General features: G+C 43.0%; 1 protein-coding gene across 4 annotated transcripts in view; it reads left to right on the top strand.

Moving 5' to 3' along the window:
- SLC1A2 (solute carrier family 1 member 2) overlaps positions 1–19,840 on the top strand; it is a 166,923-nt gene that overhangs the window by 124,842 nt on the left and 22,241 nt on the right. For all 4 annotated transcript variants that reach the window (XM_030794826.1, XM_030794827.1, XM_003254419.2 and 1 more), the window contains exons 8-9: positions 1,510–1,704; positions 7,446–7,580. In XM_030794826.1, the coding sequence (XP_030650686.1) occupies positions 1,510–1,704; positions 7,446–7,580 (330 nt within the window). The remainder of the gene's footprint in view (positions 1–1,509; positions 1,705–7,445; positions 7,581–19,840) is intronic.

Raw genomic sequence — 19,840 nt, 5'->3', positions numbered from 1 at the left:
AGGGTGGGGTAAGAGGAAGAAAGGGACACTGACTTCTCATTAAGACAGCAAGCCAGGTCTGATGGCATCCTCTGCTTGCAAATGAGGCCAAGCTCCAGCTTTGCCCTGGGTTTGCAAGATTTTAGTTATGAGACGGCCCCCAACAAACAATTCTTCTTCCTACCCCAGACCAAGAAGGAGGCATGAGACAGACCCCTGACTTGAAATCACAAAGAATGTTCTGGTAAGAGAAATCTGGCTCTCCTAAGGTTGCTTTAGGAGCTTGTGGGCCAGTGGTTTGATAAGATGCACATCTGGGCATCCCTAGTTTTAGGGCTTCTGATTCGTTGGTTCTGGATAGGCCCTGGAATCTTCATTTCACTTAGCTTCCCTGGAGCAGATGGTCTTCTCCCACTCTCTGAGAAACCAAGACCTCTACATGGATCTATGTCCAGATTGGTCACTAATTCTGACCAGTAGAAGGAGGAAACTTTGACAAAAGCTGTAAGTGCAAGAGAGAAAACACCTCCAAATGTTGTCTGCATTGCAGGTTTTCTAATCCACTTTGCTAAAGTTTAAATAGAAAAAAATCAAGAGGATGGACCATGAAGCACTTCCATGGCAGTTTGAGTGTTCTGCATTGCTTTCTACATTACTTAAACTTTGCAGCAAATCCACTCACCCTCCCATGCACTTCTATCCACCTGGAAATAATATTCTGGCCTTTAGCAACCCTTATTGGTTATTGGTCTCCAATTTTGAAGACATATGAACATGTCAGGAATTCTGGCCTTTGAGGCTGGGTCATGTGGTCACGAATCCACATCCCAGGCCTGGGAGGAGTGGGGGTGATGTCACTTCATATTTAGTCTTCGATTTGCTATTGAGCACATGCTTTCCTGCTCCATGTCATTGAAGTGACTGTAGAATTGGCTGATGAGCATATATCAGGGTGTTGGACTATCTGTGAGGTTCCCCAGTGAATTGCTTGAAGCTCAGGTTCATGCTGAAGGGTGCTGGACATGTTTGTTGTTATGGAAATTAGCAAGCCCAGCTCGGGGCAATTTCCCAGGGCTAAATGCAATCCATTCAGTCATTTTATCGGAAACAGCATTTCTAGCATGAAATTATGGGTTATTCAAAAATTCCTCATCCCATTTTGCTGTTGATAGCTGATTCTTTTCTGACATAGCTGTTTTTTTTTTTTTTGCAACCCAATTAACGTGGGCAATCAGATGCACTTCAATATTGAATACAAGATGGAAACAGTGGCCAAAAGAAAAAATCTTCAAGCTCTGATTATATCTCCAAAACCAGAACCAACGAAAATATTTTGCTGCCTATTAGTTTCTTAATAAGATTGAATTTGAGCCTCCAACTCACCAGTTTTTAATCTGGCTTTTTTGCGTGTCACATTGCTTGATTGACACAAAACAAGAAAAACTAAGGATGCAGTGGTATTCCAGTTTATGTATCGTCCTGCTTCTCTAAAGTGGACATAACCCTGTCTCTCTTTCTCTTTGTTGTCAGTGCTGGAACTTTGCCTGTCACCTTCCGTTGCCTGGAAGAAAATCTGGGGATTGATAAGCGTGTGACTAGATTCGTCCTTCCTGTTGGAGCAACCATTAACATGGATGGTACAGCCCTTTACGAAGCGGTGGCCGCCATCTTTATAGCCCAAATGAATGGTGTTGTCCTGGATGGAGGACAAATTGTGACTGTAAGGTGAGGAGGGTGGGGTAAAACACGAAACAACCTGTTTCCCCTCCACACTAACTCCATGTGACAGAGGCCACTTGAATTTCATTTCTGCTGGTGGAAGACAATGAAGGTAATAAAAAAAGAAGAATTATTGGCTGCCTTCAAAAGAAAAAGATTTTGACAAGAAAGAAGACTCTTATTAATACCTCCTGTTTGTATTGCACATGTCAACTTGCTTTAGAAATTGGATATTATTTGATTTTTAGCAATCCTGTGCTGTAGGCAGGGTAATTTCTTTGCCCATTTAATAGACAAAGAAACTCAGGCACCCAGAGGCACGGTAGTTTGTCCATGGCTGCAGCATGGCTGTAAGTGAGGCCAACATCAGTAATGATTTGGCAGGACTGTAACTGAGGCCATCAGCTGACTCTGGATCCAATTTTTGTTTCACTAAAATATGCTCCCTTCAATATTCCATCACGAGAGGGTAATGGCAGAAATTACAAAATACTGGAAGAGATTCCTCAATATGACATATAAGATTTTATTACAAATAAATAGCACATAGTTTTGTTTTTACTAAAGCTATTTTTATTTAAATGTATTCATCATTTTAACAATTCAGAAAGAACATTTTCCTAAGAGATCGTTACAAATGCATTGCCTCACCATAAACTTAAAGATCACACCTACTAGCCAAGCCAACACTTCAGTTTCTTGCTTACAGGTTAAGTCATTGAAAATATCAGCCTTCAACCCATTCAATGTTATATTGACATTACAGCAGGAAATAAAGCTTTTTGCAATCATCATTTTAATATTATCACTCCCAACCCATCTAAATGCTTCAATTAAGCCAGAAGCCAATTTCTACCTTAACTTATGTCATATCCCTACTCTCAGTCTCAATTTCCTCATCTATAAATAAGGAAGGAATTCATAATTTGGGGCTAAAAGTTGGTAGTTCATGGATGGACTCCCAGCCCAGAGTGTTGCTTTGTTTGCCTTGAAATATATTGTAAAAGATTAGAATTTCATCCTCTTATAAGACAGCTGCCCTTCAGTTTCCCGCAGTCTCCCCTGCTCCCTGTTACTTATGCCTAGCCTGCTGCACCTGTCACCGCAGCTTAGCCCTTTAAGACAATGGAGTTGGTCAATCTTGGACTCAAAAATTTATGTTTTATTTCCCCTCTCAGATTCTATGTGATCAGAAAACATAGGGAGTAAGTGGGTAACATTCTGTGTGACAGATATACTTGTAGTAGAAAGAGCATTCCAGATATTAGAACAGCCAAGGCCTGGGTGATTCACTTTAGGAAATGAATGAGGTAGACACTGGAATACACTTTCATCCTCCATGATGATAATCACTCCACTCTTTAGTTCCTCTGAGGTGGCAGACTCTTTCCATACATTGCTTTGAACATGCCCAGCAGTCCTGCAGAGAAGGAATAGTCATTATTCCCATTTTATGGAAGAGGCATGTGAGGCTCAAAGAAATTATCTGACAAAACTAGGTCTCATGGCTATGGGTGCCAGAGGCACAAGTCAAATTTCTATTCCACAGTTTACCTCTTCCAACCACAGGTCATTTCTTCTTTCTGACTATGACTCAAAAAAAGACATTAGAATAGTGTTTTTATTAACTTTTTCCATTGGACACTAGAAGGGGCAATCGTTTTTGGGTTCAAGCTAAGGCATTAGCCTTTTTCTCCCACTTCAAACCCCAGGCAGCACTGTCAATCTCTATATTAGAAACGTTGGTAATAATCTGGTGTCTGCTTGGTTCATGTTATTCAACAGCCGATTCTCTGGTAGGCCTTTAGTGGGCTAGGGCCATTTTAGGAGATCTCTCCTAAGAGGCAGTGTCCATTTGGGTCTGATGTCTCTACATGCTCAGGCTTTTTAAAAGTCCAAGCTCAGGGACCACCCAGTGTCTGTAGCAGTGCTGGAAATTTCCTCTAATCATGTCCTCTATGTGTTCTAGGGGCTGATATTGCCGTGGAATGGCCACTTCAGAGCCTGTGCTTGATCTGTCTAGCTCTGAGGTATTCAACCAGCTCAAAGACATTTTTGTTAAAACACAGCCTTCTCCTCTCTCCTTCTAACCATTCCAGAAGATTTAGCGAATATCCCATATGCATCTGAGTTCACTTTAGCAACTCAGTCAGCAAATAGAGAAAAGAAAAAATTCACCATGTTTAATACACACACACACACACACACACACAATATGAAAACATGAAATAACAGTCACATTTATTTAATCAGCTAGAATGTATCATCTGAAATGTCTCCCAGTGGTTCTCTTGCTAAATTATCTCACCTTATACATAGATAAGGAAACAGAGGCTCAGAGAATAGATCACACACAGCCATCTAGAGGAACAACTTCAATTTAAGTTTCCAAATGCTGGCATATGCTTCCATTTATTTAACTTGTGATCCTAGAAACAGCCCTAAAAAGTAGATATTGGGTTCTATATTTACAGATGGAGAAAATGATGATGCACAGTAAGTTGAGGTAACTGGGCCAGGATCATGCTGTTTGTAACAGGCTGAAATGGGATTTGAACCCAGGCCACCTTACTCTGGGGTTTGTGTTTTTAACCATTACACACACTGCCTCCACTATACTATACTGTTGGGTTGCAAAATAATAATTTATATATATATAAAATAAACTCTTCACAACCACCCTATGAATTATATACTATAAGAGAGCCTCAGTTTCCTCATCTGCATAATGCGAACAATAACAAATTCTAGGGTGGCTGAGAACCTGGTGCCTGGCTTATAGTCTCTTATGAGTATGAGCCAGGCAACAGTCAATAAATGTTAGCTTCTATTATTATTATTGATGTCTAACAAAATACACAATACTCCTAGAATATTAAAGAAAAACGTGGCTGTGACATCATGAGTACCATGATGTTACTGACAATGGAAAATATACTTCAGGTCAGAAGATCAAGCCTTTCAAAATTATGTCCTAACAGATATTACGAGACTACTAACCTCCCTTGCTTTAAAACTCAAAGACGAAGAAGGCTTCTTAGGAAAGTCTTTTGCCAAGCAAAGGTAATTTCTGATCTCTCAACTCTTGGTCTTGATGGTAACCATATTTTCCATTAAGTTCCCACTATTAGATGGGAACTTACAGATGGGAGAATGGACCAGTGAGTGATTGAATTTGTGCTTAAATTCTATAAATTTATCTACACAGGGTTTGTTTTATATTAACTGATACTACTGAGCATTTTCACTGGACAAAAGATGAATGAGTTTGACCATATACATTTAAATCTCTGGCCCCTGGGTGGGTTCAGTCAAATCCTCCTGAACTGTAGACACCACAAGGGCTACCTCTGGGGCACCCACCACGGGTGTATATACTTCATGCCTGCAGTTTGTTTGGAGGAAAACAGCCAAATCTATCTTCAGTCTGTGCTTCCAAGTAAAATTTTCATTCCTCTCCTTTCACTGCATGTAGGAAAATAGTGATTAGAAATTCTTAGCATTTTTATTAATTCATAGAATTTTCAGTGTAGGGAGGGATCAAGGCCATCAAGGACAAGCATGGCATTGAAATCAAGCAGACCAGTGTTCAAATCCCAGCAGACCATGTCCAAGCTGTGTGACCTAAGTTTCTCCACCCATCCTACCTGTGTTTTCCTCATGGTGAAAGCAGGTGTTACCATATATGTCCCTTGCAGGGTTACTGTGAGGTTCTGCTCTGATATTGTGTGTCTAGTATCTTAACAGCTTCCAGGAACCCTAGAGAAGTGAGCCAGGGGAGTGGAAGGCCAGGCAAAGCAGAAAGCAATGAGGGATGCAGGGAAAATCACTGCCCAAGGAGCTCTTGCAGGGCTTAGAATTCCATACACAGAGACTGTGCCCACTGGAGGGTGAGGGTATTATTAGGGACAAGAGGGGAAAGCAACTTCCAAGAAGAATTATCTTTCTAAGACTTTGTCTCACGCAACCAAAAGATAACCAGATAATGTTAATGTTAGCCACAGTGCAAAGGGATGTGCAAGAGTGACTCAGAGCAACTGATGCTGTGAATAAAACAGTCAAGGTCAAGACTGTTGGAACTTGGGGAGTTCCCCTTCCCTGGTGTTCTGTCTGTTTGGGAAACAGTTGAGAATTCCCATCTTCCAGCTCTCAGGGCTTTAGGGAAGTTTTCATTGCAAAGCAGCCGGGTCCTGTCCAGATTTCTTGATAAGAAAAACAATTCACATTCACTGGGTGGGTGGGGGTGGGGGAGTTGCAATGTGCCCAGCCTTTTGTAAGTGCATTTTAATTTATTAGCTCCTGAAAGCTTCTGACCACCCCATGAGAGAGACACCATTACCATCTCCTTTTTATAGACGAGGAAGTCAAGGCACAGAGAGGTTAAGTTGCCTGTAGTCATGTGGTTAAGTGGCAGAGCTGGAATTTGAACTCAGGTTGTTCAACTGCAGAACTTTCACGGCTGAGCACTCCACACTGTACCTCCTGTGACCCAGATGGACAAGGAAATTGGAGTGCTCTGAGCCTTGACACCATGAAGCGGGAGGGGAAGGGTATGGTTGGGGGGTCTGTAGATCACACCCAGGGCAAGTGTCTATGCAAGGATGGGCCTAAACCTGGGAAGGATGGCAATATGGGAAAAACAGCTCAAACCACAGGCTCTCCAGGGGCCTTAACCTTCCAAACGTGAGATTAGGTATATTCAGCGATAAGACCCCAGGATTCTGTGCTTGGTCAACTGATGGCCTGGATTTAGTTTAAACAATTTGAGAGGCTGCCTCTCAGCTCATAAAATTTCTAGGATTTTGTAACTGCAAAGAAAGCAGTCCCCCTTACCTTTTGGCACCCACAAAAACAACTTGGGAATCCATATTTCCAAAGTACTCTTGGATATTTTGATATGACATTTTGATATGACAGCTTTGTACAAATGGCATCCAGAAAAGAGGAAAAAGAGTCACCGCCCTTTGCCGGACCACAGAGACTCCCTGGTGTCAGGACAGGGCACTTGAACTCCAGATTAACCCTCTCCCAGAGACAAACTTCAAAATGGTGCTGGGTGTGGCCCTGGCATTGCTTGGAAAGAACTGATGAGATGCTTCAGAAAGAAAGCCTCCCTTTCTTTCATTATCATTTCTTGGCATCCCCTTTCTGAATAATGTATTTTCCAGCCCATGGTGAGGCATCCAGGCGCCTGACGCTTAGTGTCATTTGGAATCTGTTGATTTGTTTCCCTGATGTCCAACTCAGTTGGGTCTGGATATTTGCTATTCTGAGTTCTCATGTTAACCTTGGCAATGGCCTTCTTAGACCCTTGCCACGTAGTCCAAAAGCCTCTGGTGCTCACAGAGACATAAAAGCGTAAGCAGAAATGAATGCAGTTGTGTTCCCATGGGAGGATTAAGGGTGATTTGTTTTTATCTTTAATATTTCCTTGCCTGCTTTTAGAGCCACGCTTACCTTATTTGAGCCCTGTGATATATTAGACTAACTGGATAGCATGATGGGAATAAGGCTCCAATCCATGAATTTATAAGCTTACATCATAGTTGAGCAGAACCCAAATAGGCCTTAATCCTTTATTCCTGGGTCTTAGTACTTTAGATTTCTCTATTCCTTGGTGGAGAGTATGGGATGGGGGTTGGGGGGTGAATTTTATGGCTGCAGGAAAATTAGAGCTTAAAATTGCCAGGGTTGGTTTTGCTAAGATTCTTTCCGTTTCCATGACCTGGACTTCTCTGTTCTCATAGCCTCACAGCCACCCTGGCAAGCGTCGGCGCGGCCAGTATCCCCAGTGCCGGGCTGGTCACCATGCTCCTCATTCTGACAGCTGTGGGCCTGCCAACAGAGGACATCAGCCTGCTGGTGGCTGTGGACTGGCTGCTGTAAGTGTCTGTGGATGGGGTTCTGCTGGGACTGTGAGTACTGCCTCCCAGGGATGGACAGGTGGCAAGGTTGCAACCAAGATCTTAGCTAATCCCCATGGCAACTCCCTCACTCTTCCTTCCTCCTTCCCGCTCACATCTACCGAGTACCTATTTGAGAACCAAAGAAGAAAAAGATGAAATATTTGAAGGCGTCGCAGTCTAGTGGAGGAATCAGATAGATTATGACACAAGGTTAAAAGTACAGTAATAAGGAACCAGCTACTGATGCATTCAAAGAATCTCAGAACATTATATTGAATGAATAGAGCCAGACACAAAGGAGTATGTACTGTATGATTCCATTTATATGAAGCTCTAAGAAAAGACGATGTACCACATATCAATAGAAAGAGATCAGTTGGGGCTGGGTGCGGTGGCTAATGCCTGTAATCCCAGCACTTTTGGAGGCCGAGGCAGGTGGATCATCTGAGGTCAGGAGTTCAAGACCAGCCTGGCCAACATGGTGAAACCCCATCTCTACTAAAAATACAAAAATAATTAGCTGGGCATGGTAGCGTGTGCCTATAATCCCAACTACTCAAGAGGCGGAGGCAGCAGAATTGCTTGAACTCGGGAGGCGGAGGTTGCAGTGAGCCGAGACTGTGCCACTGCCCGCTAGCCTAGAGGACAGAGTGAGACTCTGCCTAAAAAAAAAAAAGAGAAAAAAGAAAGAGATCAATGGTTTCTTAGGGCCAGGTGTAGGGGGATAGAGATTAACTGGGAAGGAACACAAGGAAACCTTTGGGAGTGACAGAAATGTTCCATATGCATAGGTATGCACAGGTGTCTACATTTGTCAAAACTCTTCAAACCACACACTTAAAATGGGTACGTTTTGTTGTATGTAAATTACACTTCAATAAAGTGATTAAAACATAGCATACACATAAGACCACAGTGATAGAGAGAGGCCTTCATCCCAGTCAAGAATGGAAGGACAGAGCGGAGAATATCAAGAAACATGAAAATGGTTACTGAATTTGAGTGTTCACTAGGTGCCAGCTACTAGACTGAGCACTTTACATCTTCCTTTTTAACATCCTTGAAAGTTACATGTTATTATTCCCACTTTATAGATGAGGACACTGAGGTTTATAGAGGTAAAGAGACTTAGAAATGAACAGATATTCGACCCTGGGTCAGCCTGCCTCTGGAGCCTGACAAATTCTTGTTTATGGTCACATTCAATCTTCTAAAGGCAGTGGTAGCTGAGCTGAATCAATAGGTAAAAGTTTCTCAGGTGAATGTAGGGAGATGGGGAGACAGGACATTCCAGTCAAGGCCAGCCTGCACAAAGGCACTGAGGCTACAAGCAGTGTGAGGATGTACAAGTGGTCTGGTACTCTTGGAGGCAGGGGGTGGTGAAAGGTGAGCAAGATGGACATCCTCAAAGGCCATGCAGAGAAACTTGAACTTGACCATGTATGGTAGTTCAGCTACCTTTCCCAGTGAAGGACATTTTCCTCATGTAGAAAACTCACTGCCCGTTCACAAAGGTGGGAAAGTCTAACCAGATGGTCTTCGATAAGGGGGTTGTAATGGATCCCCTCTAAGTGCCCACTTGGGCTTGGATGTTCTGTGAGATGTAATCTGATGCCTCCTGTCCAGCACTGGACTTAAATGATAGGGCCGCTGGCAATGCCAGTCTTCAATGTCAGAGGCACAGAGTGACAAGTGCTGGCCCAGAGTCCCAAGGCCAAAGTGCCCACACTTATTTTTCAAACTGCCTGACTTGCTAGTAGCAAATTTTCTGACATTTATTGGCATTGATTTTAAGAGCCAGAAACCACATTTTTCTTTGTTTTCAGATGGAGTCTTGCTCTGTTGCCCAGGATGGAGTGCAGTGGTGCGATCTTGGCTCACTGCAACCTCTGCCTCCTGGGTTGAAGCATTTCTCCTGCCTCAACCTCCTAAGTAGCTGGGACTACAGGCATGTGCCACCACACCCGACTAATTTTTGTATTTTTAGTAGAGACAGGGTTTCACTATGTTGGCCAGGCTGGTCTCAAACTCCTGACCTCAAGTGATGAGCCCACCTCGGCCTCCCACAGTGCTGAGATTACACGGGTGAACCACTGTGCCCAGCCTCAGAAACCACATTTTGTGGACTTGAGTTTGTTTCTGCTTCCCACTCCCACCCTTCCAAAGAGAGGAAAATGCAAGTGGCTGAAGGGAGGGAGAGCTGGGAAGTCTAGAAAGAAGCCTGACTTTTCCATAAGATGTGCCTGCTGTTGGTGCAGACAACAGGGCTTAGGTTAGAAATAAGAAGTGCCCAGCACTTTGGGAGGCCGAAGCGGGCAGATCACCTGAGGTCGAGAGTTCAAGACCAGCCTCAACAACATGGAGAAACCCCATCTCTACCAAAAATGCAAAAAAAATTAGCCAGGTATGGTGGCGTATGCCTGTAATCCCAGCTACTTGGGAGGCTGAGGCAGGAGAATCACTTGAACCTGGGAGGCGGAGGTTGCAGTGAGCTGAGATTGTGCCATTGCACTCCAGCCTGGGCAACAAGAGTGAAACTCCATCTAAAAAAAAAAAAAAACAAACAAACAAACAAAAAAAACCGGAAGTAAGAAGTGCCTCCCTGAACAGAATCAGTTCAACTTGGGAGGGCTGCAAGGAAGGCCATGGATTTTCCTGACTGGCTCCTTGTTCATCAGAAAATGCACAGGAAATACCTTTAGCGGAAGGTAACAAGCAAACAAAATAGCCTCATCTCTGTCTCTGCCAGTCTCTCAGGAGGTGGTAGTGGCGTCCCTACCTGCTAGCTTGGTTGTTCTGTGTGTCCTATATTGGCCCCAAGGGACAGCCTTTCTCATGACATCTGTTCAGACAAGGCAGCTGAGAGTCAATGGTGGTGTATGGGTGGGAAGGATTGTGAGAGAAGGGGATGAAGGATACAAAGGAATGGGGTAGTCCATGGATGGAAGGGGGACAAAGGGGAAATAAAGACATTGGCAGTGATCTAGAGACAGAGCAAATAGTAGCAGCTCAGTAAATGTGAGCTACTCTTAACCACATAGTTGCTGTGTGGTAATTAGGGTCCTTCCACATGAAAAGAAAGACGAAGGAAGTCATGTAAGTTCTGCTGGCTTTCACTATGGCTTGTTGCTTACTTAAACCCTTGACTCTTTGCCTCTCAAGTCTTTTCAATGCTTGTTGTCATTGAGGGTCCCTCGCCTGCTGCAACAATATTGTCTCATTTTTTTCTTGGGCTTATTTCCAAGGCTTTAAACCACCATTAGAAATTCATCTTTTTAAAAAATATTATTATAGAGGTTGCCCCCCATTATAATACAAATGCCTTTGAGTGGAAAAAAGTGCACTAATATGATCAGGGGTGAGGAAAAGGGGCTGATATTTGGTGGGTACTGCAATGTCTTTACATCTGTCTCCATTTAATCCTTAAGGTGCCCTATGCTGTATTTCCAGATGAGAAAACTGGGAATCAGAAGGGTTGAGTCTTTTGCCTGATGCACAGCAGAGCTTGTATGGCCAGGTCAGGACACTTCACCCAACTCTACACAGCCTCCTAATTTGTACTGAGCGTTCTAACAGTCGGGAGGAGAAGCAGAGAGGCCCAGAGTTGGAAAGGTTGGAGAAGACACACTTATTAGGGCCACCCATTGGGCTGTGGTTTGAATATTTGTCCAGTCCAAAACTCATGTTGATGTTTAATTGCCATTGTAACAATATTAAGAGGTGGGACCTTTAAAAGGTGATTATGTTGTGAAGGCTCCACCCTCATGAGTGGGGTTGGTGCATTATAAAAGGGTGAGTTGAGCCCCTTCTTGCCCTCTTTTCGTCTTTCTGCCTTCTGCTATGTCACGATGCAGAAAGAAGGCCCTTACCAGATACCAGTTTCTTGATCTTGGATTTCCCAACCTCCAGAATTCTGAGGAAATAAATTTCTGTTCTTTATAAATTACCCAGTCTCAAGTATTTTGCTATAGCAGCACAGACTAAGACACACCTGATTCTGCATGCTAACAAGAGAAATATTTTTGACCTATTTTTTTCTTCTCTCAGCATGAAAATAAAACAAATAGACTCAATGAGGACAAATGGGGTACAATCAAGGTCTTGGCCACCCTTAGAATTCAAGTCCTCCAGCCCCAGTGGGTCTGCCATTGTGGGTCCTGGTCCTTCTTGGCAGTCATTTGTTTTCAAGCCTGTTGGATGCGAGTCACTTCATGAAACATTCAAAACCCTACCTACTTCTGACCTAAATGTGAGCAAATGAAATAGGAGGGCCGGGTCCTCCCAGATCACCCCATGCAGGTGCTCACATGCTTACACTTGCAAAGGAAAGCAGAGCGTCCTAACTCCAGGGCTGAAGTGTGTCAGCAGGAGGGAGTTGGCTGAATTTTTTTTTTTAAATGATGATACATTTGGATTAACTATGTTGATGAAATCATATAAGAGAAAACCCTATCCTAGGCTGCAGCTGGGAAGAAAGGAGCAAATGAAGAGCTGTTATCCAGTTCTGGGGCTCTGATCTCAAATGGAGGGAGGAGTGTGATCAAGGGAAAGAGAGTCTAAGAGGCAGGAGCCCTTGGTCTGAGCTCTGCACTTACTATCTGTAGGACCTTGGGCAAGTGACTTTCTGAGCCTCAGCTACATCATGTGGAAAACGGGGCAATAACGTATCAGGTTGGAAGCAAGAGTCTAGGTTCAATGCCTTTGAGTACCCTTCTAGTTTTAAGACCTAGAGTAGAATTCTGCTGGGGATGAATGTTTGTATACAAATAAGCACGAGCATTCCTTTTAAGAGGAAAAGAAAAAGGAAGGGTAGAGGATCCTGGGAAAATGTGTGTAGCCGTTTGTAGCTAGGTCAGATCTGCTTTGAATTAGTAATGGTGGCACATTCTTTCTCACCAGCAAGAGGAGTTCTGGAAACTAGCTCTTGGTTGTGAGCTCTGTGACTGTTGGGTGCTCATTAGTGTGTAAGTGGTGATGGGGGCTAAGATGAGATGGGGTGCAACTGGCCATTCCCTAGATAAGTAGTCTGTGGAGGAAAAGCAGAGAAAAAGAAAAGGGGGAAACTTTTTTCCTCTTTAGCCAAGGTTTGTAAGCTTTCATAACTCTAGCAATTTTTCAGTTTAAAACCAAACAAAGCCTACAGTGACATTTAATGTGTCACAGTGTTTGCCAACTGCTGGAGACCAGCCATCCTCGTTACTGCCCTCTAAGCCCTGGATGGTTTTCAACAGGCAGGCTTAGCTGCTCTGTAAATGTCATGGTGAAAACGAAGATTCTGGAGCCCTGAAAAATGCCGAGTCCCAGAGCACCGGATGGGTGGGACTGTTTAAAACCAGAACCTTCCCCTGGGTCCAGGAAGCCCTTTGTGTCAGGAGCCCTTGGCAGATATTTATAAGAGACCTTGCTGACACCCCAGTGTCTCTGAAGGACGGAGGGTGGAGTGGTAAATGGGAGCCGATACCAGGAAGAGGTAATAAATAACTGTGTCTGGCTACAGGTGGCAAAAGGAAAATCAAAATAAAGTGAAATCCAAGTGGACCTATGGCCCAGTTCTCACGTAAGACTCTGCTGGTGAGATCTTTTCTGGGCTCACATGTGCTAATTGGGGAATATAGTTGAGATGGCACTTGGAAGACCTCAAAGAGCCTCTACCCTCCAGGAGGGCTCTGAAACTCCTCCCATTAGCATTCCTCTCTGGAGAGAATAGAGCATTCATTCTCAAACTCGAGCATGCACCAAAATCTCCCAGAGATTTATCTGAGGTGGGGCTAGAGAATTGACATTTCTAACAAGTTCCCAGGTGATTCTGATGGTGCAATCTCCAGGGACTCTCCCTTCCAGAAGCAATGAACTAGAGACAGGGGAGGACAACAGGAGTTTCTGATTGTGGGTATATGAGCACCTCTACTTTTTTTTGAGTTAGCTCTTGACAGTTGATGCATCCTTTCAAAAAAATAGGTTGAAAAGATACAGGATACAAATAGCTAATACTTAGTGAGTGCTCCTTAAGTGTTAGACATTGTTCTAAGTACTTTACATGGGCTCGTTTGAAAGTCACAGCAGATTATGAAGCAGCTAATAGTATTATCACTGTTTTACAGTTGAGAAAACAGGTTCAGAGAGAAGTCACTTATCCCAATTTAGTGGATATCAACTGGCTGAATTGGGGTTCACACCCAGATGATCTAGATATCCTTGGGTGTTCCAAGCATGCTCATCTGAGTTCTGCTGTTTTAAAAATTTAAGACACACACATGCACGTGCGCGCGCGCGCACACACACACACACACACACAAACTTAACTAACTGACTTACCCTCCACTCGTGGCTGGTGCAAAACAAAACTAATTCCTACATTAACCGTTTCTTTGAAGATTTTAGGGGCTTATGTCTATCTTAGTCTTTTGCTTTGATTTCCCACTTCCACTGAATTCTCTTTTTCACATCTTATCTCCAGTCTACATCAACCTCACCATGGAATGTGGCCCCTTTTCCACGAAGTCCTTTCCTCTCTCACCAAAGTGTCTCTGACTTGAGGCAGCATAATTGCAGATCAAGGTGGGATGGGGCAAGGCTATAGTTCTGCGCAGCAAAATCATTTTTGAATATATCACAGAATAAATGCGTGTTCATAGAAAAGGGAAGGACAAAGTTCAAAAGAGTAATAAAATGAAAAAGAAGTCCTCTCCCCTTCATCTTCTGTTAAATCTCGTGTTATTTCACTGTTAATAATTTCAGGTAGCACAGAAATAAAATAAAAATGTAATGTTAGGCATCTCCTTTTCTAAAAAATCTTTTAGTATTCCCCACCCCTGGGAATTTCCCCTTGGGCCTCCTTGTTCTCCATCTTTGAATATTTCCCCAGCTCTCTGGACACCCCTCTCCTTTTCATCTGTAAAGTAATCTGAGCTCTCTGTGCCTCTCTCCTCATCCTGCTAGATCATGGCCTGCATCCTGACTTTTTACCACCAAAATATCCAACCAGATGTTTTACTAAACAAAAACCAATTGTGTCTCTAGTGCTAATCTGCTTTCAAGTCTTAAACTCACAATCCATCCTGGTCCTGCCCCTTCCACATACCAGCCTCCCCATTCTCCCCTGCCCAGCCTGTGCCATAAGTAAATGAAACATAGTCTCAGGCCTCGAAGTGCTTATAGTCTAGTAGTGGGGTCAGGAAATCCCACTGGAGCCTGCTAGGTGCAAAAAGAAATGGATAAGATGTAGGGAGGAATAATAGAGAGAATGCTCTGATCCCCTTTTCACTTGGACTAAAAATGGTAATATAATGAGAAGCTTCTTCGGGGTCATATAAGCCTTTTATATAAAAGATCCTTGGTGGAGGACCTCTTGGTTGACAGGCACTCAATACATGTTAGCAGTTATTATCTTCTCAACATGCTTGCAGGTGAGTATCCCTCTCCATATGTTACGAATGAGAAAGCTGAGCAGGACACGCTAAGAAATCTTTTCTGCTTGAGCTGGGAGTGTCATCCAGGCTGGTATCTGGACTTCATGCTCTTAGCCAATGCTTACGTGGATCTCCTTTTCTTCCCTAACCCCATGTGACTTTAGCCCTTGAATGCCCAGAGCTGTGCCAGCCTTCCTCAGGTTTGGGGCCTCAAGTGACCCTTCTTCCACAACCTGCCCCTAAAGACAGTCCCCTGGCACCATGCATCCTGAGAGGCAGGTGCTATGTTTTGTTTCTGTCAATATTGAACCATATGAAATTGCCAATATTTGACCTTTTTGTATGGAAATAAATGGCAATTTCATATGGTTCAATCCAACGCAAGACACCAGATGAATTGTGGGTGACTCAGCTCCCTCAGCCCTGTTCTTCTCTGTAAACCAGGAGTTCCAGACGATTTCACATTTCCCTGTTGCAGGATTTAGACTGAGAGATGCAGATGAGAGAGAGTACCTTGGTACTTGTTTTTCTTCCAGTGAACCAGACCCAGTGACTCAGTGTGAAATAACTCAGTCAAGCCCCTCTCTCATTTTTGATTCCTGGTGACCTCTAAAGCATAGCCGTGTCATCTGTAGAAAACCCATAAAATGCAAGATCTGCTTTCATCTTCATCCCCTTCTTTCAGTCCTGACACACAGCGTCCAGACCCAAAGATGGCGTCACACACTCTAAAAGTTGTTTTTTACCAAGCCTTAAAGCTCCTGAGGGCAACACGAAAGACAGCATTTCCTGAGTGGTGAGGGATGATTGTGAGAGAAAATGAAGCTCTGCCTGTGGAGAAACTTTCCACACATGAACCACAAACTCCCATGTCCTGCTTTGGGCCCGAGGTAAACTTCCCCAGAGTTGGTCAGACATTCCCCTGGCAGCCTCATGGTCAGACATTCCCCTGGCAGCCTCAAGGGTGTTCTGCCTTGCAGCATTTTCAGAAAGGAAGACCCATGCAGAGCAGCCATGACCTACCTCCTGGCTGGGCATCCTGGGAATCTTCCCAGAATGCCTTGTAGCAGAGAAACCTGGCATGAGAGGGCTCTGTATTCTAGTTTAATCCAAATTGACCGCTTTCTTTTTCACAGATCCCCTTTAATGTTCTGCCTTCTCACTTAGAAACCTATCTTCATAACCTTACCTTTTACTCCTTCCCTTCTGTATTGGTGGAGTACCGTCCCTCCACCAAAGGAAATGGCCTTTATCTCCACTCTGGACTTCCATCCTCTCTGATCTCTCTGGGAACCTAACTTCATCAATTATTCCCTCTTCTCTGTATCTTCAGTTACTTCTTCTCCACCAACCTCTTCTCATTTTGATTTAAACATGTTCAAATATTCTACCTCTTAAAACAAAACAAAAATTTTATCTCCTTTCCATTTCCATCTGCCATTTCCTCTCCTTCCTTTCTCAATCAATCATCTTGAATAAGCTGATTATACATAATGTCTCCATTTCTTCACCTCACATTCCATTTTTTACCTGTAGTGAGCTGGCTTCTATCACTACCTCTGTATTGAAACTGCCCTTGCCAGGCCAATAGTGACCTCTTTGTTATTAAAACCAAAAGAATCTTTTTTTTTTTAGATGGAGTCTCGCTCTGTTGCCCAGGCTGGAGTGCAGTGGCGCTATCGTGGCTCACTGCAACCTTCGTCTCTCGGGCCCAAGCGATTCTCCCACCTCAGCCTCCAGAGCAGCTGGTATTACAGGTGCACAACACCACACTTGGCTAATTTTTTGCATTTTTAGTAGAGATGCGGTTTCACCATGCTGGCCAGGCTGGTCTCAAACACCTGACCTCACGATCCACCCACCTCAGCCTCCCAAAGAAACTTCTTACCCTCATCTCACCTGATCCCTAGATAATAATTAGGGTTGTTTGCCACACCCATATTTTGAAGCATACTTCCATTTACTTACAAAATGCCAAACTCTTCTAGTTTCCTTTCACTTTTGCAGGCTCTTATCTTGCCCATTCATTAAATGTTGGTTGACCTTAGTGTTCCAGCCTAGACTGTCTGCTTTTTACACTCTGCATTCTCTCCAAGGGTTAATTAAGCACCTCTGTGGCATCCTCAGCCATCTCTATGGGATGAGTCCTATTATCACCTGCATCGCAGATGCATCTCCTGACCATCAGTCCATATTACCAGCCATCTGTGGGGCATCTGCTCATAACTCAGTCACATGCTTCACCCTCAACATGTCCAAACCAAAGCCAGAATCTTTCCCACTCCAACTGACCATGCTCCCTACATGTGGTTACATTGTCTACTGGTTGCCCAAACCAGAAACCTGAGAGGAATCTTTGACTCTTTTTTATTCCCTATAACCAATCAGTCTTCAAGTCCTGTAATTCTGTCTCCTGAGTCTTGCTCAAATCCATCTTTCTCCAAACCCACCATATCCTCACTGACTGGATTTCACTCTTTCAGGCTTATGTTTTTTTAGTTCATTCTTCACAATGTAACAAACATGACCTTTTCTTTCAATGGTTCTTCATTACACTTGGGATAAAGACTAACTCCTGAATTTGGCTGATAAGGCCATACATGATTTGGTTAATTCTTACTTTCTGCATCTCTCACTATACTTGTTAGCCATCCTGAATTCATCTAAGTGTTCCTACCTCTTAGATTTCATGCATATTACTTCTTTCCTCTTTCTATCTCATTTTTTTGGACTTATCCTTAGGGCCCAACTCAAGACACATCTACTTAAAGCTTTTCTTATGACCCAAGTGTGATAGTGTTCCACCTACATGACCCTGTAGCACTCTGTACTCATTTCTTTTTATTATTATTATTATTATTATTATTATACTTTAAGTTTTAGGGTACATGTGCACAACATGCAGGTTTGTTACATATGTATCTATGTGCCATGTTGGTGTGCTGCACCCATTAACTCGTCATTTAGCATTAGGTATATCTCCTAATGCTGTCCCTCCCCCCTCCCCCACCCCACAACAGTCCCCGGAGTGTAATGTTCCCCTTCCTGTGTCCATGTGTTCTCATTGTTCAATTCCCACCTATGAGTGAGAATATGTGGTGTTTGGTTTTTTGTCCTTGCGATAGTTTACTGAGAATGATGGTTTCCAGTTTCATCCATGTCCCTACAAAGGACATGAACTCATCATTTTTTATGACTGCATAGTATTCCATGGTGTATATGTGCCACATTTTCTTAATCCAGTCTATCATTGTTGGACATTTGGGTTGGTTCCAAGTCTTTGCTATTGTGAATAGTGCCACAATAAACATACGTGTGCATGTGTCTTTATAGCAGCATGATTTATAGTCCTTTGGGTATATACCCAGTAATGGGATTGCTGGGTCAAATGATATTTCTAGTTCTAGATCCCTGAGGAATCGCCACACTGACTTTCACAATGGTTGAACTAGTTTACAGTCCCACCAACAGTGTAAAAGTGTTCCTATTTCTCCACATCCTCTCCAGCACCTGTTGTTTCCTGACTTTTTAATGATGGCCATTCTAATTGGTGTGAGATGGTATCTCATTGTGGTTTTGATTTGCATTTCTCTGATGGCCAGTGATGATGAGCATTTTTTCATGTGTTTTTTGGCTGCATAAATGTCTTCTTTTGAGAAGTGTCTGTTCGTGTCCTTTGCCCACTTTTTGGTGGGGTTGTTTGTTTTTTTCTTGGAAATTTGTTTGAGTTATTTGTAGATTCTGGATATTATCCCTTTGTCAGATGAGTAGGCTGTGAAAATTTTCTCCCATTTTGTAGGTTGCCTGTTCATTCTGATGGTATTTTCTTTTGCTGTGCAGAAGCTCTTTAGTTTAATTAGATCCCATTTGTCAATTTTGGCTTGTGTTGCCATTGCTTTTGGTGTTTTAGCCATGAAGTCCTTGCCCATGCCTATGTCCTGAATGGTATTGCCTAGGTTTTCTTCTAGGGTTTTTATGGTTTTAGGTCTAACATTTAACTCTTTAATCCATCTTGAATTAATTTTTGTATAAGGTGTAAGGAAGGGATCCAGTTTCAGCTTTCTACATATGGCTAGCCAGTTTTCCCAGCACCATTTATTAAATAGGGAATCCTTTTCCCATTGCTTGCTTTTGTCAGGTTTGTCAAAGATCAGATAGTTGTAGATATGCAACATTATTTCTGAGGGCTCTGTTCTGTTCCTTTGATCTATGTCTCTGTTTTGGTACCAGTACCATGCAGTTTTGGTTACTGTGGCCTTGCAGTATAGTTTGAAGTCAGGTAGCATGATGCCTCCAGCTTTGTTCTTTTGGCTTAGGATTGACTTGGTGATGCAGGCTCTTTTTTGGTTCCATATGAACCAAAGTTTTTTCCAATTCTGTGAAGAAAGTCATTGGTAGCTTGATGGGGATGGCATTGAATCTATAAATTACCTTGGGCAGTATGGCCATTTTCACGATATTGATTCTTCCTACCCATGAGCATGGAATGTTCTTCCATTTGTTTGTATCCTCTTTTATTTCATTGAGCAGTGGTTTGTAGTTCTCCTTGAAGAGGTCCTTCACATCCCTTGTAAGTTGGATTCCTAGGTATTTTATTCTCTTTGAAGCAATTGTGAATGGGAGTTCACTCATGATTTGGCTCTCTGTTTGTCTGTTATTGGTGTACAAGAATGCTTGTGATTTTTGTACATTGATTTTGTATCCTGAGACTTTGCTGAAGTTGCTTATCAGCTTCAGGAGATTTTGGGCTGAGACAATGGGGTTTTCTAGATATACAATCATGTCATCTGCGAACAGGGACAATTTGACTTCCTCTTTGCCTAATTG

The sequence above is a fragment of the Nomascus leucogenys genome, chromosome 15, assembly GCF_006542625.1.
Source record: "Nomascus leucogenys isolate Asia chromosome 15, Asia_NLE_v1, whole genome shotgun sequence".
NCBI lineage: Eukaryota > Metazoa > Chordata > Mammalia > Primates > Hylobatidae > Nomascus > Nomascus leucogenys.
The sequence above is the reverse complement of the archived record's forward strand: the minus strand, read 5'-3'. Positions and strand labels throughout refer to the sequence as shown.